Consider the following 25,200-nt stretch of genomic DNA (forward strand, 5'->3'; position numbering starts at 1 on the left):
TTTTGATCTTTGCTTTTGAACTATATTGTGTTCTTGTATCCTTTCGACAAAGGGGTAAAAGCTATGTCCTAGAGGTCAACACACACAGCCAAGTTGTTCAAACATTAAGATGGTTATAACCCTAGACTTAAGACAACCATATTCGAGGTTAACTAAAGACTTCATGCATTCTCAAGAATATAGCCAATAAGGTTAAACATATTAATGATTTACACCAGCACATTAGGCAACTTCAAAAACTAAGTAGTGCTTTGACAAGTTCCATGTGGTCATGCATTATAGTTCATGCAATTAATTGAACAGTAAAAACGAAAGAGAATGGACATGGAAGAATTACACCTGTATTTTGGAGATCTCCTTGATTCGATGAGAAATGCCCGCAATTTGATGAGATATTTATGTATGAACGTTGCGGCTATCTCAGGACTTGAAAGTGAACCCACCTCAAACGTTTCAACCTGTACAACCAACTAACAAGCACTATACCTCGAAAGGCACATCAGTGTGAAAAATTAAAGACTCATTTAAGGACTCCAAACTAGAAAAAACTTGAAAACACTAACCTACCTACCAGTCACCACACTACTACTGAGGATATGGTAAGAGGATGTTGTAGAGTCCTGGCTCTAGCCCTAAGGCTAAGCCTTTATCCGCATCATCCAAATAAATAAAGTCAGCCTCGGTAGTGCCATGAGTTTCATCCGTCCATTCATCGTCATCAGATATATCTTTTTTGTTTTCCCATCCACATAAACTCATCAAGAATGTAACCATGCGAGGATAGTCATCTTATGAAAAAGGAAAGCCTTGGGCTATCGGAGATATGTCCTCTACAGAGTAGGGGTCAGTCATGTCAATAGGCGAATTAGCCATTCTAATTCCTCAATATTTTCCTCCTAGTTAGGACATCTATATGATCCAATTCAGTTTTAATTACAGGATAGCACATGTGAAATATCTGAGAAAGGTATAGATGATACCTCTCACCAAAGGTGGGAGTGGATGAAGTGTGTGATGCTCGTGCATCTGGCATATCTGCTGCAAACACAAATATAGCATCAGTAGGTTTATGACAGGTCAATCTAGTTCCTGATTGTATACAGATATAGCTCTTGCTCTTTTTACTATTTTTTATTTTTCTTTTCTTTTCTTTTTTGTGTATGAAGCTATATATATACATCCCCTTGAATTTGGCAATTACATGGTCAGGGGAGAAGGTTAGGGAGGAAGTGATAGAATGTCGAGCGTGAGTACATGCTCCCCCTTTCCTTGGGTAGATCATATTTTCTGCAATGATGTTGCAGCCTCTTGGAACCAATTTGTCTAGCGGGTCATAGGTGGTGATGTGGGCAGATAGCTTTTTATGACCCTCGTGGTGGCCACATCAAATTGTAGAGATGGTAGTGTACGCTCCCATGAACGAATGGAGGAAATGGTTTCCAATGATACTTTTACAAAGGGAGACATAGACTCATCGGTCTCTTGTTGGGTGTTGACAAGAGTAGGTGTAGAGCATGAAGAAACTTCTATATCAACGTGTGCCTAGCATGAGGAGCTAGAAGCTTCATGTGGCTCCCCCCTTCCTGAGCTAGGTGTATTGATCGATATCGTTTGGGAATCCAAACTAACTCTGGAAGAAGTGGTGCGGAGCACTCTGTTACTTTTCCCTTACCACAGTCTTGAATTGTCGTTGGAGTGGCAACATTTGGTTTGCAAGGTTTTACAGGTGATGTAGAGGGATTCATATGTTTAGGGACCCAAATCTGGTCATTCCCTTCGTAGTACCCTTGGGTTACTAATAATTTTTTCGGAATCCATCGTGATGTTACGTTGCCTTTTCTTGGGCGGGTAGCTGCTTTCCTTCTACGAGGCTTCTTGTCTGAACGAGATTGAGCAGGGGGTAGCTGTTAACGAAGCTTTTGGGACCCATTTGTATGTACTCTTTGGCATAGTAAGCGGAGCCTTGGAGACCACACAGCCTGTTTCCACTCTTGGCGTTGAAGCGTTAGAGGGGTGGCAAACAATCAAAGATGGTTTTGCCACTTGACTTTGTGATTTTTCGTTATCTAGCATTTTGTCCAGAGTTGATGACTTAGGTGCAAAATTTTGAGCGGTCAGACCGAGAGCGGCTCGGGTTCTTGCGTTGTAACTCGCCTGGTTGCCCAATCAATATTGCACTTGGTGGCTAACATCCATTTGCGCCCTAAGTTTACAGTCCCCTCCATTGTACTAGCAGGCATAACCAAAAAGCTTTGAATTACGGTCCCCTTGTCATAGGCAACCGGAGTGTGCAGAATTCCTGAGACAGGGGTTTTCTTCTTGTTGATTCCTTTAACTTGGATAGCACTCTTGGATAAAGGTGGTTTTCCAAGTTGACACCACACGCCATATGATAGCAAATTGTGTTGATCTCCTGTATCCAATAATGCATTATACAGCACCTCCCCATAATAAAATGACTCTGTAACTCAATTGGGTATCTTAGAGGCGGGCCAGATTCCAGTGAATCCTCCTCCGCCTCCTCGAAAAATGCTTGCATAATTCCCAAGTTGGCTTCTCGTTGGCACCTAGCACATTGTTGACGTTCTTTGGCTTCAATTCTTGCTTGTATCTTCTTAAGCTCATCTTGTTCTTTAGCTGTCTTCTTCTGATGGATTGTATGTAACTCCTCTTGGCTCAGGGGGTCATAGTATCTTTTGAATTTACTCCCATTAAGGAATCCAATAGTTTCAACTCCGTCGAGAGTCTCCACTCGGATGGTACCTTGCAGGGTAATTTCACATACTCTATACTGTCCCTTACCAGCATATTCGAGCTTCTTCTTTTCATTACACACTCCATACATCAGGACTTTATCCCCAACCTTGATGTCCTTGTCTTTCAGGTGACGATCAAACCATTTTTTCCTTCTATCCTTCTCCACAAGGGCATTGTACACAGCCAATTGTCTTTCTTCGTTTAGCCACTCAAGGATATACAGACGCTCTACTAAGGGATTACCATCCCAACCCTCTTGAGTAGCAACACGAAGACTAGGAATGATGAATTCCCACGGCATGACTACTTCTTCTTGGCCGTATACCATCTTGAATGGTGTGAAGTTAATAGCCACTTTGTACGCAATACGATAGGCCCATAAAGCTGTCTCGTAAGCTTTAGATCCCAATCCGTGCGATGAGCTTCAACTGTTTTTGTCAAAATAGAGATTAAAGTCTTGTTGGTACTCTCGGCTTGGCCATTCGTTTGCGGATAATAAGGAGTAGATTTATGATGGGATATCAAAAAATTTGTTGTGAGCTCCTTAATCACTTTATTTATAAAATGCGTACCATTGTCGCTTACAAGTTCAAAAGGACAACCGAAGCGTGTGATTATATTTTCAAAGAGGAACTTGGCTGTTGTCCTCGCATCTGCCTTACGTGTCGCTTTCGCTTCAGTCCATTTGGTCATATAGTCAGTGGCCACAATAATATAGCGAGATTGTGTGTTGCGGGCCGCTGGGCTAATTGGACCTACAAAGTCTAAACCCCACTTTTCAAATGGTTGGTTTACTTTGATTGGATGTAGGGGCATCTGATCTTTCTGTTGGGGTTTCTTGTATCGTTGGCATTCATCTCGCAACCCTTTACAAAAAGTGATGCATCTTGGAACATAGTGGGCCACCAATACCCTGATTGTAAGATCTTTCACGTAGTTAAGTCTCCTGAGAAGTGACCACCGGCTACGCCCATATGTGCCTCTTGCAAAATGTATAGATACTCATCCTCTCGGGCACAACGCCTAAGAACGTCATCCTTTCCTCTTTTATAAAGAGTCCCGACTATCAGGCAATAGGGTTCGCATTCCTTGATCAGCTTTCGCGCTAGATCTTTACGAAGCTCCTTGGGTGGAAAGCCATTAATCAAAAAGTTAACAATCTTCTCACTCCATTCAGGCATTGTCTCCACCCTGAACAGGGAAGTGTCAGGTAAGTCATCATCAACTCCTGTAGGAGCCTCACCATTAGGTATGCGAGACAAATGATCAGCCATGACATGTTTTTTGCCAGGTCTCACAACAACAGTGAAATCAAACTCAAGAAGAATCAATAGCCATCGTGCGATTCTTCCTGTGGAGCATGGTTTGTTTACCAGATACAACAATGCTTGATGATCCACCTAGAAAACAAACTTGGTGGCAAGGAGGTAATAACAAAATTTCCTTACTGCATATATCATTGCCAACGCTTCTCGCTCCGTAGTGGTGTAGTTCATCTCAGCATCGTTTAACTGGCGACTGGCAAAGCTAATGGGGTAGTCTAGTTTGTGTTCTCCAGGTTGAGTTAACACACACCCAATAGCAAAGTTCGATTCATTAATATGCACATGGAAGATTAAATCCCAGTTAGGCATTCGCAAGATTGGAGCACTCACCAAGGCCTTCTTTAATAGCTCATATGCATGGTCACAATCTTCGGTCCAAATAAACTCGATGAGAAGCTTATATAACGGTCGAGCTATCTCCGCGCGAGGAATAGAATAAACCTTCGATAATAACCAACATGGCCCATAAAGCGTTGGACTCCCTTATAGTTGGTGGGTGGGGGCAATTCCAGAATGACCTTGATTTTACTCTCTTTAGTGGAAATCCCATTTTTGGACACTATATGCTTTAAGATAACTCCATGTTTAACCCAGAATTGGCATTTGAAAGGATTCAATGAGATGCGATATAATCTACACCTTTCAAATATTTTTCGTAAACACATAAAGTGCTCATCCCAAGAAGAATGAACACAAAGATCATCTACGAAAGCTTCACAAAAGTCCCTTAGATATTCCTTAAAGGCTGTGTTTATCAATCGTTGGAATGTTGCAGGTGCATTGGTCAAGCCAAAAGCCATGACGCGAAAGGCAAACACTCCAAACTCCGTGATAAATGCTATTTTAGCTTGGTCCTCTACTGCAATTGTGATATTGTGATCTGATTGTAACCCGAGTACCCATCTAAAAAGCTATATGCCTCCTTGCCTGCAACTCTTTCAAGCACATGTTCAGAATATGGCAAGGGGTAATGATCCCTTCTGGTGGCTGCATTAACCTTTTTGAGATCAACGCACACTCTGAGTTTTCCATTCTTCTTTGGTACGATGACTATCGGAGAAACCCATTCTGAGTGCTCCACATTTTACAAGCTTTTCAATTTCCTCTTATACAATCTTTGCGTACTTAGGATTCATTGGGTAGAGACGTTGTTGTGGACTGGTTTAGCAGTGCTAATCATTGGAATCGTGTGTTGCACCACAGAGGGTGGAACACCCTTCATATCATGATATGTCCAAGCAAATATGTCTTTGAATTCCTTAAAAAGCTTCTTGAGTGTAGCTTCCTCCGTCTGGGTGAGGTCTTGAGCAATAAAAACTGGGTTAGACTCCTCACCTGGATCTGCTAGTTCTATCTCCTTAACTACTGTCGGGCCATCGTAGACACCGCTACTCCCATTGGTAGGCGTTCGTTGGGCTTTTGTGTAGACCACTTTATGTTTCCCTATGGTAAATGATTTGAAATGCTCGGGTGCGGGGTGTAAGTCTACCGGTTCTTGTTGTGCGAGGTTTTTTTCTTTTAATTCCGCATCCTTTTGTTTCTGAGCTAACTCTTGGTTTTGCCGCCTTCTGGCAGTACGACTTAGTTTTGGTTTCTCTTCGATTTCTAATTGGGCGACGTCATGAGGTTGCGGAATACACCACATGACACTTTGGAGGTATTGTCCCCAATTATCCGCTAACTTCCGATGAGCGTCAATAGCTCCTACATAACTAAGCCATTCTGCAGTGGATCTCTCTTTGTTTATTGCAGTTCGTACATTAGCTCGATAGCGTTGTCGCTTATGTCTCGTTTTCTTCTTACCAAGTTTTTGATTTTTATTTCTGTCAGATTCGGACTCACTTGGTCGATCTTCACTTGTGTCCCCCTCACTTTCGGATGAACTGCAGGAGGTCACCGTCCTAGGCCTTGAGCACCTTGCTTCCACACTTGGGTGAATATTTGATTCATCCCCCCCATCAGGCTCAGAGTCAGTTTCTTCTTGAGATTCAGACGACTCAGAGTTGTATTGGTCAGAGTCTTCGCTACTTTCCGTGTCAGTGGAGTTTGCCACTTTATTGCTATCAGGAGTCAAGTGCATAACACCTATCATGTTTATTGGCACTAACGGTGGCATATCTTGCCCCTTAGGTGTTACCCAACTTGTGCCTCTATTTCTCCATGTGTCTATGGTTGCCGTTAGGTGTACCCAATCCACATTATCCGACTCAGTCATACCCGGTAGGACATCCATATAAGGAGAATCTTTCCCATCATCAGTCTCTTTTTTGCATCTATAGCAATACCTTAATGGGGCGGAGTGAATAGTGGTATCCGATCGATTATTGATGATAACCTTGCTTCCTAAAGGATGTGCATGACCATTCTCAAGATCAACTCGAATGATAGAGTCCTGGAATTGTAGGTAGACATGGTTTTTCGACCAGTCATGCACCATTTGTGCTTCCCTCTCACATGAAAGGATGTCCTAAGATCATTTGATATGACATAGGATGCTTGGAGAAATCCATTACAATGAAGGTATGTCTTACCTTGTATCCCAGAACCTTGATCTTGAGGTCGCTTAACATCCGAATAGGTTTAGCAATAGTTCTGTTTGCCATCTTAACCACTATGTTTGTGACTTCGAGGTGAGGTCTTCCCATAGATTCCCAACAGTTTTTAGTCACAATGCTCACTCCAGCACCACCATCAAGGATTCCCTTTAGAGTTAATCCCTTGGTAGTAATGGGGAGGGTTACATTAGATTCGTCCCCTTCAAAGTACTGTCCCAACTTGTTAACAGGTATTTCAATGACCGAGTCTTCATCTAGGTTGGGTTGTATATCCCAATGTCCCCCTTCATCTTGAAGCGTGTCGGGTCTATCCATATTTGCAAATTGTGGTAACCCCTCCTTCAGTTATCCATTGAGAAATGCCCGGAGAGCTAAGAATAGCTTAGGATCTCCGTATAACTTGGATATGATCGTGGTTCTGATTTCAGAGGACATGAAATCCATTAGCTTGGACACATTCAATGGTACTTTTTGAGATATCGGTCCCTGGCTAGGGACTGGTGAAGATGAAATCACTTCCTCTTCGATGGGGTCAGGCATTCCCTCACTAAACATTCTTTCAAGCAAGAAGGGTGGTTGCCCACTTCCTGATGTCATATGCTCACTTTCTTCCCGAATGATACTAGGTATAGCTAATGGTTTATGGCTCCTGTGAGGCTGAACTTGTGTAGGAAACACTGTGTCTGGAATTTTGATTCTTCTATGGTCTGCTGACTCTAGTTCTCTTTGTGTTTCTTCCACCAAACCCCTTAAGTGTTGCACTTGTTCAATCTCCTCAACTAGGTTTGGGTAAGTTCCAATCTTTTTCTTGAGGGTCTTTGGCCCACGTGGCTTGTCTTGGGGAGTCTCAGTCAGTTTGGGTGGCCGAGAGGGCATTAGCTGACTTGGTTGTGGGGCCGAGGAAGTTTCGTTCTGTTTCCCTTGATTTATGTATTCGCTTGATTCTCCTTTGTTGAGCTCCCGAGTGGGTTCCTCCCTTAAGGTAGTGGCTTTGGTCCCCATGGTTTCTATTGAATCGGAATCATCTTCAGGATCATTCATATACACGGGGTCGTCTCTTGTCCCTATGTTAGTCTTTGAACTAGGCTTGGAGCTCGTGGCATTAAGCGATCTCTTCCACCGCATTTTCTTTTTCTTTGCTCGAGCAATTGATGCAGTATCCCTCTCTTCAAGAATGTAGTTTTGATTTTGAAGCATTGACCGTGTAACTACATTCGCGGGTACAACAGGTGTGGTTCCTCGTGCTTGGTTGGTGACCTCAACCAAATTCAATGGCGTAATCTTGGGTGCACTAGGATTATGTGGACATTGAGCAATCAAATAATCTATGCCACAACGATTACATGTAAGTACCGGCATTCCTGATGTGCTCCCTTGATTTGGTTGCATTTGAGTAGCGATCTTCTGTAGCCTATTAGGGCACTCCGCTACACGATGCGGTCCACCACAATCGTAGCATTGAAGAGGGGGTCTCCTCGCCAAAGTATTAAGGTTTTGCCCTCTTGTGGCGAGAGCAGCCGCTTGATATACAGGCTTGACTTGCCCAAAATGATCCTCCATGTAGTACTGGGGAGTCATTTCAAACGTATCAATCCCATATGAAACAGTGGGGTCTATCTCCTCTTCATAATCCCCACATGCACTATGTGACTCACAACCCATCTGGTTTATAGGGGTAATCCTTGGATGTGGAGGTTGTGGTCCTAGCACTGGCGGTGGTAACTGCACAGACTGGACTACATTCGGGTTCCTTGGAACTATGTGCTGTGACAGTTGCTCGACAGGTGGTGCAGGCATCAGCGCGGGTACTTGAGGTGTGTTTGACCAGGCTAGTGGTGCCTGATTTGCCAACATACGCTTAAGTGCTAGGAAATCCTTAGATTGATGGCCATACTTACCACATGTATTGCAATTCCCATTGAATTTAACTCTGAATGTGGGACATTCACTCGTACTATGTGGTCCTAAGCAAACCGAACACCATTGTTGCTCTCTTCTTGGGTACATATGGCTATTTTGAGGAGCTCAATTACCCCTAAAGTATTCTTGGAGAGCCTTAGTAAGGTCAGTCACAGTCATTTCGGATATCTTGGGCTCCTTGGCAATAGGTTTTACCGTCATTGGCTCGTGCCCAGATACTTGCGAACTAACGAATTTTGTCTCCGAAGATACCTTTTTACCTACAACAATCATCAAGTTGTCTTCTAACTGGATCGCATTGGCAGTGACTGCTTCCCATGTTGTAAGACCTCTAATGAGACTAGGCCATTGTATATGTCCTTGTGGCACAATCCTCGGATGAATCTATCAAGCAGTTAGTTGTTATTGAAGCGCTCATCGGGAGTGCAGCGAGAATTTAGATGCTTTAATCGACTAATAAAGTCTCTCACTGACTCCCCTTCCTCGTGTTCAACTTTTTGGAGTTGAGATGCTACTCCCCAAAGCACACCCTCACGTATGTATTCTTTCAAGAACAATCTCTTGAGAGTGGGATAGTGAGTACGCTCTTCAACCCTTAAAGTTCGATACCAATCTCTGGCTTTTCCACTCAAGGTTAAGCCTAAGGCTTTTGTAAGGTTCCCCCCTTCCACAAATAGGGGAAACACTTAAGATAGTCCACTAAGTCTTATCTTAGAGAAAATTTCCTACTCATCGACACCTTGACCATACAGAGATTCAAGGATACGATTCATAGGTAAGACCTAGTTCTATCCCGCAGGGGGAGCGTGGTCTTCTAAAATCAAATCACCCATAAGATAATTGATCACATAAATTGGGCAACTACAAGACTTGATTTCTAGAGGCAACGCTTTTTTCCTCATCCATGCAAGGCACAGCCGCTGGCCTAGTCTTCTAGAATAGAGTTGCCCGAGAACCTATTTATCTAGCATAGGGCTTTCACTTAATCTGTTGGAAAGCTACCCGACTAATCGGGTCCACCCCCCTCCGTAGGATGGTGCCGTCGGGGCATTCCATCCTCCCACTTTCCACCCTACTCACGCGTCAACTTGTTTTCTAATTAATCCTACCACACTGTTTGACATAAATAAACATGTTCCTTAATTAAGACCCTTTTCACAAGGTTTGTTAAAACAGCCTTTTTCTACAATACAATCATACCAAAGACAAGATTTATAAAAACAAAGTTTAAACATGAATCAATTTCATACAAGCCAAACCGGCTCTCTTATTCTTTTCTTTTATACTCCCGATGATCTAGAATTCGGCCTTCCAGCCTCTACATGCTGGGCAAAACCCTATGGGACCATCATACACCTCATCGTCGGCCGCTGGCAAGGACTCAAGCCGGCCTGTCGCCCTCTCAGACTCCATCGCTCGATCCTCCTGCCCCTCAGAGAGATGTCTGCGCACTAGGGTGGGCTAATTCACCGCACTAGCCTGGGCCCTCAGAACTAGGCAGCATCACAATCACTCGCCTCAATCGGCGAACCTCATTCTCCCAATGGTATGAGGGATACCATGGGCCAACTCGGGCCTTACTAACGTCTCCGCCGTCCGGCTATACAAGCACAAGAACGGGGCAGCGTCAAGGCAGGGAGAGTTGTACCTGTACCTTAATTTAACCAAGATAACAATCCATTTACTCACTAAACCATGGGACTAGAATCCATGTTACCTTCTTAAGAAAACAATCCTTTTCTCACAGATTTTAGCATTTCAACTTGAGATTGCGATAAGACATTCTTTATTAAGGCATATGCTGTTGTTTAAAAGAATACCAACTTTAAATGGTAAATCAATCAAATAGATCACTGTAACAATCAATAGAGAAGCCGGGGCCATATCTCAACCCCTAAGAATGAGAAAAATAAAATATATATATACCTTATAGAAATTTGTCGTTTATCGTTGTCTTTGCTCGTATTAACAAGAGCTTTAGAACTTGACATATGAGAATAGAGTCTTCTAATACCTTGTCTTTTGATAGAAATCATCCAATAATCTCCAAGCTTTATCTTCTCTTACTCATACTGTGACTCTTCTCTCTTTCTAAAGTCTATGGCAAAATAGCCTTCTTCTCTTACAGGGCTACGGGATACTATTATTTCTCTAAAAGAAACGCTATGGAGTTTTGGTCTCTTCCTCCGAAAGACCATAGCAATCTAAGCTTTTTTTCTAAGATATTAGATAAGAATGAAGGGATATATACATCTCAAACTCTAGGATTACCTTGAGGCTACTTGCTGCCTTCTCACAGTTTTCTCTGTGTAGAAACCCTGACAGAAACAGCAAATTGTTTTGACCATAACTCTCTGATAAAAACTCAGAATATGGTAGTATAACCAGTCAAAAGAACGGGAAGGCATCCAGTCTACAAGCTAACGCGGGCAGAATAGGCAAAAACGTCTGTATATAGCCACAAACGTGCCATCTTTAGAAACGCGTTGTTTTTCCACATTTTTAGTATGCATGGACTCTAAATGTGTAAAAGTACTCTAAATATGACCTCTTATCACCTAAACTCGAAATTCTATTTTTGGGAATACTTATCTCTTAATAGAACTATTCTTATGTTCTTATTTCTTTTAGGATTTTTGGGGCTAATATTTTTATTCTAACACTTTCCTAATGTTTCTAGCCTTATTGTCTCACTCTTCTCTAAGTGCACTCTCTTTCCTTCTTGAAATCTATATTAAGAGACACATACATACGTGGCTTGGGAGGGATGTTATAATCTCTCCCACTTAAAAGATTCGAGATGTCCTCATCTCGCGAGTTAGGGTAGTATCTAAGTAAATCCTCGTGTCTCTTTCAAAGTGGTATCCCCACTAGGTAGAAATCTTCTTTTATCTAAACATTGTTCCAAGTCCCTTATCTCATGTGTTTGGCTTGTTTTGTTGTGCCTCCAAAATGTCTATTATTCTAAAGTTAATTGGCCTTATTATCCTAATTTCATGTATCCACATACCTCTCATATGGTATGAACCTTCGAATTCCTTATTCTATACCCCCATGTAATATGGTACTTAACAAATGTCATGGAAAAATGTAAGGGAATCAATCCTTTACGCAATCTAACCTATGATAGCAATTTCATAATCTTAGAATCATCTTGTAGAATACCTCTATTCATCATGCACATTACTACACATGAATTTTGCACCAATCATCTTCTATTTACTTATAGAAATACTTGTTGAATTAGATAATCTTTAATCCTGCTATCCTTATTTCTTGACCTAATTTTTACTCTAGCTCGTGATTCCTTGTAGCCAGGGGTGGGCTTGACGTTTCTCTTGAATTAGGAGACCTCTTCTTGATTAACATGGAAGGACTTCTCGACACTTTCTATACGAAAAAACTTTATCACAGTCTCTCGCTATAATTATGGCTTCTGAAATAGAGGATGGTTTTACATTCTTGATGAGGTTATTCAAAGGTAGATTAAGCTTCCAAATGAATTGATGGAGAAGAGTTACCTCATCCATCTCTAGAGCAACAAATCGGAGAAGTTTAACAAAAGTTTGGTGGTATTCTTTTAGGGTCTTCCCTTCTTGGGTTAGCTCCAAAAATTCATTCATTTTATCCTCTCGAAATCCTAGAGGACAAAACCTTTCACGAAGGTGTACTTTCATGGCATCTCATAACTGATTCTAGCTCCAGTGGTTAGATTGACAACAATGCTTCTAACTTTTTAGCTCTAATGGTGGGATTGACAACAATGCTTCCAACTAATTTGGCATTTCTTACGATTTTTAGACGCGAGCAAGGGTGAGCTTGCTTCTTTCATTATATCCATTAAAAGTTCAAAACTATCAAATACTTATCATAGCACCACATTTGAAGGCAGTCAGGATTAATACATCTGAGATCTTCATTTTCTTGAGAATTACACGTCTGGTGCCTTGGGATTGACACATCGAAAGATTATCAGGATTGACACATCTGAGATGATTAGTTTTCTAGTATCTTGGGATTAACACATCTAAGAGCATGATCCTTTGGGAATTACACATCCGAGATTCCTGTTTGTTTGAGATGGGTTCTAGATCTTGGATGATTGTCCTAGTCTAAAGCATCCAATGGATGGCATTCACATGTCAACTATTCAAACCTTAATGGAGTTATAATCTTAATAATTTATAATATGCAAGTTAATGAGATATATCTTGAAAATTTTTCTAAACAAGTTTCGGTCTATCCTTCTAGTCATTCAATCTCTCACTAGTTTCTTAATTTGATCACCCTATGTTTTTTTCCTCACAAAAGGTTTTCTCTCCAATCTAATTTCTCAAATTTATTGTACAAATATCTTGCGTGTGCACCCCCAAGATATAAGCACAATTTCATAGGATGATTGTCTCAACATGTGAGGATATTCAAATCACTTCTATGGCCAGTAGAGATGATTGATTCGTCCTCATATGATAACCAATCACTTGTTTTAATCCCTTGATAGTTAACCTTTGAAAAACAAATCCTAGGAACTAAGATCGGCTCTGATACCACTTGTAAGGTTCCCCCCTTCCACAAATAGGGGAAACACTTAAGATAGTCCACTAAGTCTTATCTTAGAGAAAATTTCCTACTCATCGACATCTTGACCATACAGAGATTCAAGGATACTACGATTCATAGGTAAGACCTAGTTCTATCCCGCAGGGGGAGCGTGGTCTTCTAAAATCAAATCACCCATAAGATAATTGATCACATAATTTGGGCAACTACAAGACTTGATTTCTAGAGGCAATGCTTTTTTCCTCATCCATGCAAGGCACAGCCGCTGGCCTAGTCTTCTAGAATAGAGTTGCCTGAGAACCTATTTATCTAGCATAGGACTTTCACTTAATCTGTTGGAAAGCTACCCGACTAATCGGGTCCACCCGTCCATAGGATGGTGCCGTCGGGGCATTCCATCCTCCCACTTTCCACCCTACTCACGCGTCAATTTGTTTTCTAATTAATCCTACCACACTGTTTGACATAAATAAACATGTTCCTTAATTAAGGCCCTTTTCACAAGGTTTGTTAAAACAGCCTTTTTCTACAATACAATCATACCAAAGACAAGATTTATAAAAACAAAGTTTAAACATGAATCAATTTCATACAAGCCAAACCGGCTCTCTTATTCTTTTCTTTTATACTGCCGATGATCTAGAATTCGGCCTTCCAGCCTCTACATGCTGGGCAAAACCCTATGGGACCATACACCTCATCGTCGGCCGCTGGCCAGGACTCAAGCTGGCCTGTCGCCCTCTCAGGCTCCATCGCTCGATCCTCCTGCCCCTCAGAGGGATGTCTGCGCACTAAGGTGGGCTAATTCACCGCACTAGCCTGGGCCCTCAGAACTAGGCAGCATCACAATCACTCGCCTCAATCGGCGAACCTCATTCTCCCAATGGTATGAGGAATACCATGGGCCAACTCCGGGCCTTACTAACGTCTCCGCCGTCCGGCTATACAAGCACAAGAACGGGGCAGCGTCAAGGCAAGGAGAGTTGTACCTGTACCTTAATTTAACCAAGATAACAATCCATTTACTCACTAAACCATAGGACTAGAATCCATGTTACCTTCTTAAGAAAACAATCCTTTTCTCACACAGATTTTAGCATTTCAACTTGAGATTGCGATAAGACATTCTTTATTAAGGCATATGCTGTTGTTTAAAAGAATACCAACTTTAAATGGTAAATCAATTAAATAGATCACTGTAACAATCAATAGAGAAGCCGGGGCCATACCTCAACCCCTAAGAATGAGAAAAATAAAATATGTATATACCTTATAGAAATTTGTCGTTTATCGTTGTCTTTGCTCATATTAACAAGAGCTTTAGAACTTGACATATGAGAATAGAGTCTTCTAATACCTTGTCTTTTGATAAAAATCATCCAATAATCTCCAAGCTTTATCTTCTCTTACTCATACTGTGACTCTTCTCTCTTTCTAAAGTCTATGGTAAAATAGCCTTCTTCTCTTACAGGGCTACGGGATACTATTCTTTCTCTAAAAGAAACGCTATGGAGTTTTGGTCTCTTCCTCCGAAAGACCATAGCAATCTAAGCTTTTTTTCTAAGATATTAGATAAGAATGAAGGGATATATACATCTCAAACTCTAGGATTACCTTGAGGCTACTTGCTGCCTTCTCACAGTTTTCTCTGTGTAGAAACCCTGACAGAAACAGCAAATTGTTTCGACCATAACTCTCTGATAAAAACTCAGAATATGGTAGTATAACCAGTCAAAAGAACGGGAAGGCATCCGGTCTACAAGCTATCGCGGGCAGAATAGGCAAAAACGTCTGTATATAGCCACAAACGCGCCATCTTTAGAAACGCGTTGTTTTTCCACATTTTTAGTATGCATGGACTCTAAATGTGTAAAAGTACTCTAAATATGACCTCTTATCACCTAAACTCGAAATTCTATTTTTGGGAATACTTATCTCTTAATAGAACTATTCTTATGTTCTTATTTCTTTTAGGATTTTTGGAGCTAATATTTTTATTCTAACACTTTCCTAATGTTTCTAGCCTTATTGTCTCACTCTTCTCTAAGTGCACTCTCTTTCCTTCTTGAAATCTATATTAAAAGAGACACATACATACGTGGCTTGGGAGGGATGTTACAGCTTTACACTTATGTAGCTCATTGTGCTCTTCCAAGGAATCACACACGTGTTCAAAAACTTCAATGTGCTTCCTAACATCTTCGTTACCACTGAAGCTCTGAGTGGGCTTGGCCACTTGTACCGCCTTGCTTCTAGGTTCTCTCTCAGGCATGCCTCGCATGTTTTTCGCAATAGATCGTCCGATCGTCTGAGCAAACGCTGCAAGATCACCTAGGTGAGCAGGCATAGCTGGTGGAGGCACTTCTGGGATAGCTTGGTTGATAGGAGTTGGCGTTTGTCTTGGTATGTATGCAGCTGACGTATGATATGATATGTGACTAGGCCTAGCTCCTCTTAGATAAGGGTTGTGATAAGGCGGTCGTGGAGCATACGACATTTGCATACTAAGAGGCATAGGAGCTACATGAGCATACTAAGAGGCATAGGAGCTACATGAGCATGAGTAGCGATAGGTACATATGGTCGATAGGCACTGGCACGCACTGTTGTAGGTACTGTTCCACTAAGTTGCGGTGTTGTACTAACTACAGTGGTAACGGGTGCACTTTCCGTCATGCTCATCATAGGAGTAGGCATTGTGGATTCCTTAATGGAAAGTTGAGCCAAGGTTGGAAAGCTAAAGTTACTGCTCGTGGGCCCAACCTGCATTGAGACTCCAGGCAAAACAACATACGAAGGGTCTATGGGACTCACCGAGGGAGTCTCCAATTGTGATAGGGTTGGTTGTTTGGCCTTGCTTGTATCCAAAAATTTCATAGGGCCAGTGGAAATTAGGTTCACTCCCCTATTTTGCCTCTCAAATTGGATAATTCTATGAATAACCTCACATATCATTTGTTGTTTCTCCTCTAGATTAGTGGCACTAGATGTAGATTGTATGACTTCTAACCAACCTACATGGTATCTGTAACCCGTGTATAGGTCAGTCAGAGTCTCCGTGTGTAGATCATATTCCCAATTTTCATTGAGAAATATCCCATCTAGACTTGGAGTGCCAAGCGGTTCTCTTGAAGTGGACGCAATGTCACTTCTTATGGATTGACTTCTAGGGACCTCTACTTTAGGAAGCGCGTCAGAAGGTGGTAGCTCAGTAGGGTCTTCATTAAACGAAGTGGGTAGAATATCCACATGGACACTCTTTGGGAGGGTAGGGTCTACATGAGATGTGAATGGCGAATCTGCTACCCCTCCTTCTTCGCTTACTTCGCTTGTCGCATGTTCAGAGCGTGTAGCTCTACTAAAGGTCTCTATTAGACGACTAAACATGCTAGATCCGGGTTGTGGGGCCCAAACTGACATGTTTTGGCTTGCCTCCTTATCAGGGTTCTTGGTAGGGTGCCCTTCCATGGCTTCTAAGTCAGAGGACGAGTCACTATCCGCTATTCGTGGATCTTGGGTTGCACTTCCTTGGGTTCCAGCTGAAGGCCAAGATGCTAACGTGGAGGTGGGATAGTATGAGCCTGCACAAACTGAAACGCTTTCTAGTGGCTCAGAATCTAGCACCCGACCAGAGCGTAGATGCATGTGACGTGGGTACCCTACGGGCATTGGTAACTACCCTTGAAGCCCACACAAGTGGTTTCTTAGGTGTTTCGCACCCCGTTTTTACTTGTTTTTATATTGTTTTTAACTCGTTTTTAATCCCCTTACTTATGGTCGACGAACTTGGACTAGGGCGTGTGATAGCTCGAGACGAGCGTATCATTTAAAGAGTCCTAGCGTGCTTTGCAGCACAGTGTTCGCCTATCCAGAGCTCCTGGGGTCCTCAGAATAGTCTATTTGCTTGTGGGGGAAGGGTGAAGGCTTTATCCCACATGCTCACTCCACTCCTTAGGGGGTGGGCTACATATAGAGCTCCACTTCCCTTAATCTCTCACTTGAAAGAAATCTATGGAGGCTCACTCTCCTGTATATATATATATCAAAAGACCGAGGCCGGGGTCGGGGTCAATTGGGGGTTTTTTCTTTTCAAAATTTTTTCTCCAAATAAAAAATATCTTTCCTTACCACGTTTTGTTTTCCGTTTTTTTTAATTTTTTTTGAATTTAAAATTTAATTTTACCTTTTCTTTTTTGTTTTGTTTTGTTTTTTTTTGAAAAAAGTTTTCTAAGGTTTATTTTCTAGGGTTTGGACTTGGCCGCGACGCTGCTCGCACACAGCGCAGGCCTACGGATTTAGAAATCCCGACGTAGAAACCAAAAAACAGCGCAAAACAGAGAAATAATCGGGATAAACAAAATTGCAGAAACAAATTGCAGAAAACAAAAAACGTCAACACTATACACACAATCACCTTTCCTACAGTGTGAATTTCACTTCACGCAGTAGCCCGAGCTACAAACTGGAGCTTAGTGCAGGGCATTTCCCCGGTAGCGGCACCAAAAATGTGCGCTTTTGCCACACGAGTCGGAGCTGGGGACTCGCCGAACACCGTATGCGAGCCACGAATGGCTGCAAGCATATAACCAAAAACTAGCAAGCTCAAACAAAAAGCAAAGGTGTGTCACTCACCGCTCAAATCGCCGTCGTGAAGGATTCTCGCGTCGCAATAAAGAAGGAGCCGCCGTCGCCGCTCTACCTCCTCGCCACCGTCGTGCCGCCACACAGTGCTCGATCGCTTTCTCTCTCTCTCTCTCTCTCTCTCACACACACACACACACACACACATGCACAGGAGATGGGGACCGAGAAGATAAGGCAAGAGCACACTTTGTATTCAACACATTGAGAATGAGAGTTTTAGGGTTACATTTGACTCTTATAGGTGACTTAGCCGTTCACACATGGGCGCCCATACATGGCTGACAAATCCTAACCCTTATCCTGCTGACATCGATGATCACCCAATCCCTTTATCCTTTACATGTGGTGCCGACAAGCCCGGCCCATGACTCAGAATACTTAAATTAATTACATGACGTAAAACGTAGTACGTCTCAATGTCCGTCAGTGTGTTGATGTTAATGATTGCGTAAGGTTCAAGTATTTCCTTTTGATCAATAACTTTTGATCAATAATTAGAGATGGCCCTTCATTTGTAAGGTAAGATACGTGTCATTAACTAAAAGTAATATGACCCGAGTAGTAGAAAAACCGAATTTTTTTTCAAGGTGCTTATAACAATGTAAGAAATCATCCCTTAAACCATTGTTGAAAGCTAAGATAATTTGGTAACTTTTCGAAGATGCTTTTCCTTATTTACCGACGACAACCGAGACTATGTAAAATTCTATGTAGGAACACAACCCCTTGTAATGGCCCTCAATTGTAACTTTTCGGAGATGCTTTTCCTTATTTACCGACAACGACCGATGTAAAATTCTATGTAGGAACACAACCCCTTGTAATGGCCCTCAATTGTGATAACAATATAAGCTTTAGGCCCCAAAATAATGTAGAAAGGCTATTTTTAAAGCCTTACAAGTAGTAGCTTAGCCATCAATTTGATAAAGAATACATAAGTAGCATGGGAGAAGCTCATGAATATGATGCATTTTGCTTAGGTGATTGTAGCTGATCTTTACATAAAAAGCCATGTTTTTTAAGCTCATGAATATGACACCTTTTGCTTAGGGGATTGAAGCTTGATCTCTGCACGCAATGTAGCCATGTTTTTACAGTTTTCCAAGACATTACCAGATTTTTACAATTTGGGACTTCCAAGACATTACCAGATTTTTACAATTTGGGACTTCCAAGACATTACCATGTTTTTGTAATTTGGGACTTCCAAGACATTGCAACACCTTGTGTCATCAGATCTTGAAGAGATGTTTCATAGCAAATTTTGTTATTATGAATGATAGGCGTTGTTATATGTAAGAATTTCCCATTTTCTTCAAGCCTTCCAAGTGCACAAGACTTTGTATTAAGGTTCTAAGCACCTAGTTTGCCCATAGGTCCTTGCATTCTTTGTCCAAGTGTCCTTAGTAAGCCTTTCTTTAAACTTTAGCCTTTTATTTGCAAGATTATAAATTTTCTCCTTGATTAATACCTTGGATCTAATACCACTAAACAGGATCTTGGTATAAGGAGAAATTCACTACTCACTTACCTTTCAAACTAGAGTTGAATCACATGTGAAAATAAAATAACCATGGAAAAAGTGTATGAAAACACATGAAAGCATGAAGAAACCAACAAAAGACAAAGAATTGGGTGAAATCTCCCCCCTAGACGTGAGTGGCTCCAAATCAGTTTTACGATAATGTTTGATGTTGTTAATATGACTCAAACACATGATAAGAAAGAAAGAGTTCATTCCAAGGTTGGGAAAGAAAAGGTACATGCTTTATCCATGAATAATCAGATGCAGATAGATAGTTCAAAGAATGGGACTAAATGTTTTTTATGGAAGGTTTTAATGGGGGCCTTGGCCTAAGCTCTTGGAAGGAATATGGCCTCTGGTAAATGTGTCAAGAAAGATGAACCCTCACCATGTATGGCTAGCTTAACCCTAACTTCTGTGATTTAATAACACTAATCTTATGGTAGGTGCAACCTAATTTTTGTGATTTAATAACACTAATCTTATGGTGGGTGCAACCTAATTAACAACATAATGATGATGAACATATTATGCTAACTAAGCTTAAGACTCAAGCACAATTAGGTTACAAGATTGAGACTTGTACTTATAAAGAGGTTTGTGAGCTTGCTTCATGTTTCATTGCTTGAAATGGTCCCCTTTTATATGAGGAGGTACACTCTTGGGCTTGTACACATCAATGTGGGATAAGTCTCCACTCTTCTCTCTAGCTCACATGTCACCTCAAATCTCAACACCCCCCCTTGATGGTGGTGACTTGACCTATCTTTGAGGCCTAGAGGTCATCTTTAAGAGTGATCCCCCCCCCCCTTCGATAGAGACTTGACCTATCTTCGAGGTCTAGAGGTATCTTCTAAGAGTAGGGTTACAAATTTTGGCTATTTCTTTTACCTTGGCTACATCATCGGTGCCAGAGGGTAGGACATACAATGTTTTTAGAAAAGATGTTTGGAGCTATATACAACATTTTCTGCCACAAAGTGACCATCTTCCACATAGTTGTTTTCTTGATTTTGTTTGGAGTAGCAATGGTCTTCCAAGTGCCCAATCCTTCCACAAGCACTATAAATTCTTTTTGATTTATTTTTAAAATGACAATTTGCAAAGATGTGACCAAGCTTGCCACAATGATTACATCTGACAGTTTTTCCTTTTCCTGCATACAAAGAATTTTGACTGATTCCTTGAGTGACATTTGATGTGTTTTGAAGTTCAGACTCATTGCTTAAGTAGTGAAGATTCAGCTTCAGGTAGAGTTTTGTCAACATTTTTGATTGTGGACACAAGAACATCATAAGGGGTTTTGCTGACACTATTGAGGAGAATTGCAACAACCGCTTTCATCTTCTTCAATCTTCTACTTGATTATTGCTAGTTGTTGCTTGAACTTATTGATGTGAGCCGCCATTGTGTTAGCTTCTTCTTTGTCCAATCTGTAAAACTACATCAAAAGATTAATCTTGGAGCTCTTAGTTTTGCTCCCAAAGACTTTGTTGAGTTTATCCCATGCCTTCTTGCAATCGTTTATCCCAGCAAACTCTGAGCTATTATGCCAAGTGCTTTATGATTGTTAAATGTGTTAAGTGATATGCTATCACTATCTTCACTAGGCTTAATTAGATCCTATAGCCCTTTTCTGATCAATGTTTACATGGTTTTCATTTGCCAAGTGTAAAATTTATCCCCATTAAACTTATTTTGCTCTAATGTGAGTTTCTCCATCATGTACGACAAGGGGGTCTTACCAATAGTATCGACAGTGTGTATCCCTTTTTACAATATGCAATGAGAAGATCGGGAAGGTCTTTGCACATGATAATGATTCACCAGCCAGTGTCTAGTCTCGGTACAAAATTGACGATGTAAAGAATCTCTTCAATTAAATAATGTAAGTGGATGCGATGCATTCGATGCAAGAGATGATTTACCACAATGGATTTACGCCCTAATTTTCTAATTTTGAATTTCAATTAGCCCAATTTCAACAAATATTACACTAATTAACAACATAATGATGATGAAAAGATTATGCTAACTAAGCTTAAGACTCAAGCACAATTAGGTTACAATATTGAGACTTGTACTCATAAAGAGGCTTGAGAGCTTACTTCATGTTTCATTGCTTGAAATGGTTCCCTTTTATGTGACTCAAGGTATACTCTTGGGCTTGTACATCAATGTGGGATAAGTCTTCACTCCTCTCTAGTTCACATGTCACCTCAAATCTCAACAAAATGTAGCACATGTAAAGCGAGCTTGGAAGATTGTCTACATTACTTTTGGAGTTGCCTAGTCTCAAGAGAAATGTGGGCTTAGATGGGGGCAAGGGTTCTTGCAATATAGTGCCTGCTAGTCTAGTGAGCTAAGTGAAAAGTCTCTAGGCCCAACTAAAGAAGTAAAAGTTTATTTGGAATGGTTAGGTTTGGATGGCTCTGGAGATACGGTGGTCCAAGAATGCTTTGGCGTTTGTTGATTCCAATATTCAAGAAGTTAAAGGGGCTAATCTCATTATAACATGCAAAATGGTCACAACATGTTCTTCTCAAAGATGTGTGGGTTATTCCCAACTCTTCACTCATCTCATGCAAGGAATCGGGGCTAGTGATGTCTTGGGATTACTGAGTTTTTTTGTTGATAATAAGTAGTGAGTAGTTACCAGTGGGTGGCAGTTCAATTGTATTAGGGATGCTACATGATCTTGTACTTTGTTGATGTCTTGGGATTACTGAGTTTTTTTGTTGATAAGTAGTGAGTGGTTACTAGTGGCAATTCAATTGTATTAGGGATGCTACATGCCCCTGTACTTTGTTGGCTATGATGTTTTGATAGGGGCTCAATTAGTATATGGGCTTTTTTTATTTGTCTCACTCAATCCATGGTTACTGGCTCTTGGTGATGTTTTTTGGACTCCTTGTAGGAGTTGTATGCTGTGTTGGTAATGCATAAACTCATTTCTCCAAAACAAAAAGATGGGTTTGCTTGATTCCATAGTTGGATCGGATAATCACCTCCTTTATTTTTATTTTTCTAAAAAATAGTTGTACTTGCATGAAAATATGAACAAAATGCTTGTTCAAAATTACTATCCGCTTCAGCCCTCGATGAGGACTTATGTATGGTTCACTCATAAAAACTTCCGGAAAACACCTCAATTCTAAAGTTGAGAAGGGGTGGGGAGTAACCTAGCGATATAGTGTATGAGGGCGTGAGTAATGGATTCCCCTCAGACCAAGAGGTTGTGTAATTATGTTCATAAATCATGACCCATGTGTATACATACATACATGACTATAATAGCCTATATAGTAGGTATTAGTGAGGTGTGGTTTGCCCATTGTTGGATCCTCTTTCCTTGCCGATCGACACACTACAGATCAAAGGTATTCCCCTTTCTTGCATTTCTCTTTTGCTCTTCTTGACCCATGTGCGTTTTTCTTTCGTGATCCTTGTGCTTGCTTCCTGTAAAATCTACGCTTGGATTCTGCACATCTAGGTGTTACATTGAGCTCTATCATGCCTAAAGACAAGAGCCCACCATCAGAAAAATGCCCATCAGAGAAGGGAAGAATCCACCCTTACAGACCCTACCCAAGCCATGGCAAAGGACATGAAGAGGAACCTTCAGGTGCTTGTGGAAGGAGAAAAGACTGGGAGGATGCTACATGCCCTATTTGTATGGACTTCCCTCATAACGCTGTCCTCCTCCTGTGCACCTCACATGATAAGGGCTGCCGGCCATACATGTGTAACACCAGTTATCGCCATTCCAATTGTCTCAAGCAGTATCAAAAGGCACACTTGGATGTACAGAGAGTGTTGGATTCAAGCGAGCCACCACCCACAGCGGTAGGAAGCTCATCGGGTGAAGCCTTAACAGTTGAAGCTTTAAGTGTGACATTCGTAACCATATCAGCAGACACCGGGGTTGCCATTCCTTCTCACAGCCGCAACACTTTGGAGAACTCTGGGGATGCCATGTCTTCTAGCAGCATCACTAGAAGAGTTGGAAGAAACCATGCCATACCTGCTACGAATGAAGCAGAGGAATCTGTAAGGGAACATGTAGCTAATCATGGACAGAGCCTATTGGATGAGGATGAACATATGGAAGAGCCTGCCTCCTTGGAGCAGTCTAGCGATGGGAAAGGTGGGGTGAAGGGTTTGAAGTGTCCTCTTTGCAGAGGCAGAGTTAATGGATGGAGAATAGTGGATGCAGCCAGGGAACATCTAAATCTCAAGGCAAGAAGCTGTTCGCAAGAGTCGTGCTTATTCACAGGAACTTATGAGGAGCTCCGTGTTCATGCAAGAGCTGAACATCCTTTGTCCCGACCTTCAGAAGTCGACCCAACGCGCCTAAGAGATTGGAGGCGCTTGGAACACCAAAGGAATCTGGGTGATGTTCTAAGCACCATCCGTGCAGCAATGCCAGGTGCAACTGTTGTTGGAGACCATGCAGTAGATAACGGTTCTGAGAATGAAAATGATGATTCTGACTCGCCGAGTCTGCCAGCATTCTTGTTTTTGCATATGTTTGGACCAGCAACTTCTATGGCGGGTGGAAGAGTGATCCTTCCAGGTGTATGGGGCCTACGAGGGCATCGTGCAGGTGGAACTGCAAGGCCAAGGCAGTCGGGTGAAAGTGTACCTCACAGTGGGAATGCTGATGCAGGTAACTCATCAGTGAACGGTGGCTCTGAAGAGCAGACAGCAGGGTTGTCTGGCCATCAGCATAGATCTGAATGATAATATGAGCCTCCGAGGGCATTGTGCGGGTGGAACTGCAAGGCCAAGGCAGTCGGGTGAAAGTGTACCTCACAGTGGGAATGCTGATGCAGGTAACTCATCAGTGAATGGTGGCTCTGAAGAGCAGACAGCAGGGTTGTCTTGGCATCAGCGTAGATCTGAATGATAATATGAGCCTGCTATTAAGCTGTTTGCTTCTATACACTTCTGATACACTTTTGATCATTTGTGAAGCTTTGAAACGGATGCATGTTAGGTACCTTTCTATACTAAAGTGCACCTAAGATTTTGTGTGTTAGTATCTGATGATTGTGTCTTTGATTTTGTATCAGTCTTGTGCCGTAATTTGTTGCATTCTGTTGACCCTTATCTTTATTCATCCTTTGTTCATGTGAGCAGAAAATGCCATCAGAGGCACCCCATATTTTTGTCTCTCGCTGTTGCTGGCTGTACGGTATATCCTTGCCTGAACTTTGACCAGAGAAGGTAAGGAATGCAGGTGGAAATCTTTTTGTTGTGGCCTTTCTGCCACTATGCAGTGGTGACATTGTCCATTTAACATGATTTGACTGAGATTTGCTTGTGAGGGTGCCTTTAACGTCAATAACATCGATGAGTAATTCAGCACTGGTGGTAGGGATGTGACTAGTCAAAGCAGCTAGAAGGCAGTTGGAATGCCAAAGCCCCAAAGCCGCTTACTGGCATAAGGAGATGTCATGCTTCTTTCGTTATGTGTGAGCGGCTTTGTATGAGTTCCATCCAGAACTTATGTGGGATTGCTTGTGACCTGCTGTACTGGGTTAACATCACGAGGAAAGGGAAGACCTAGGAATCCTTTTGTCCTTCAACTCAAGCTTGAGTGCCCCCCTTTCAGTTGGGGCGAAATTTCTTCCCCCCTATGTCATCCTTTACCGCGGAGTGTTTGCTTTAGTGATGGAAGCAAAGTTACTAACAATAAATTTGTTGCCTGTGATTTTAAATTCTCTCAATGCATTCAACCAAGATCATAGGAGTGTGTGTGGCTCCACCTACAGTGAAACTGGAAGCTGTAGGGATATTTGCAGCTACTCTTTAGATAATTCACACCTCTTACATCTTCAACATTGACTTCCTAGAACTGCTCCTTTGTTGGCCACTTGGTGATGTGGTATATTGACTTCTTTTGTCTGAC

The 25,200-nt window shown here is 41.7% G+C and overlaps 1 protein-coding gene across 2 annotated transcripts; it reads left to right on the forward strand.

Annotated features, from left to right (window-relative positions):
• The first annotated feature begins 22,510 nt into the window (after window positions 1-22,510).
• LOC147631584 (uncharacterized) lies at window positions 22,511-24,612 on the forward strand. 2 transcript variants are annotated; one of them, XR_015267320.1, is made up of 3 exons: window positions 22,511-22,666; window positions 22,780-24,285; window positions 24,429-24,612. XR_015267320.1 is itself a non-coding variant. In XM_086808099.1 (2 exons), exon 2 carries the CDS (start codon window positions 22,800-22,802, stop codon window positions 24,027-24,029), a length of 1,230 nt encoding a protein of 409 aa, XP_086664225.1. In that variant the 5' UTR covers window positions 22,511-22,666; window positions 22,780-22,799; the 3' UTR covers window positions 24,030-24,294. The 2 variants fall into 2 exon arrangements, 1 of the variants encoding a protein (XP_086664225.1); XM_086808099.1 differs by lacking the exon at window positions 24,429-24,612 and having other exon boundaries at window positions 22,780-24,294.
• The last annotated feature ends 588 nt before the right edge of the window (window positions 24,613-25,200 follow it).

This window comes from Cibotium barometz, chromosome 14 (assembly GCF_041138505.1).
Source record: "Cibotium barometz isolate CiBa-2024 chromosome 14, ASM4113850v1, whole genome shotgun sequence".
Lineage (NCBI taxonomy): Eukaryota > Viridiplantae > Streptophyta > Polypodiopsida > Cyatheales > Cibotiaceae > Cibotium > Cibotium barometz.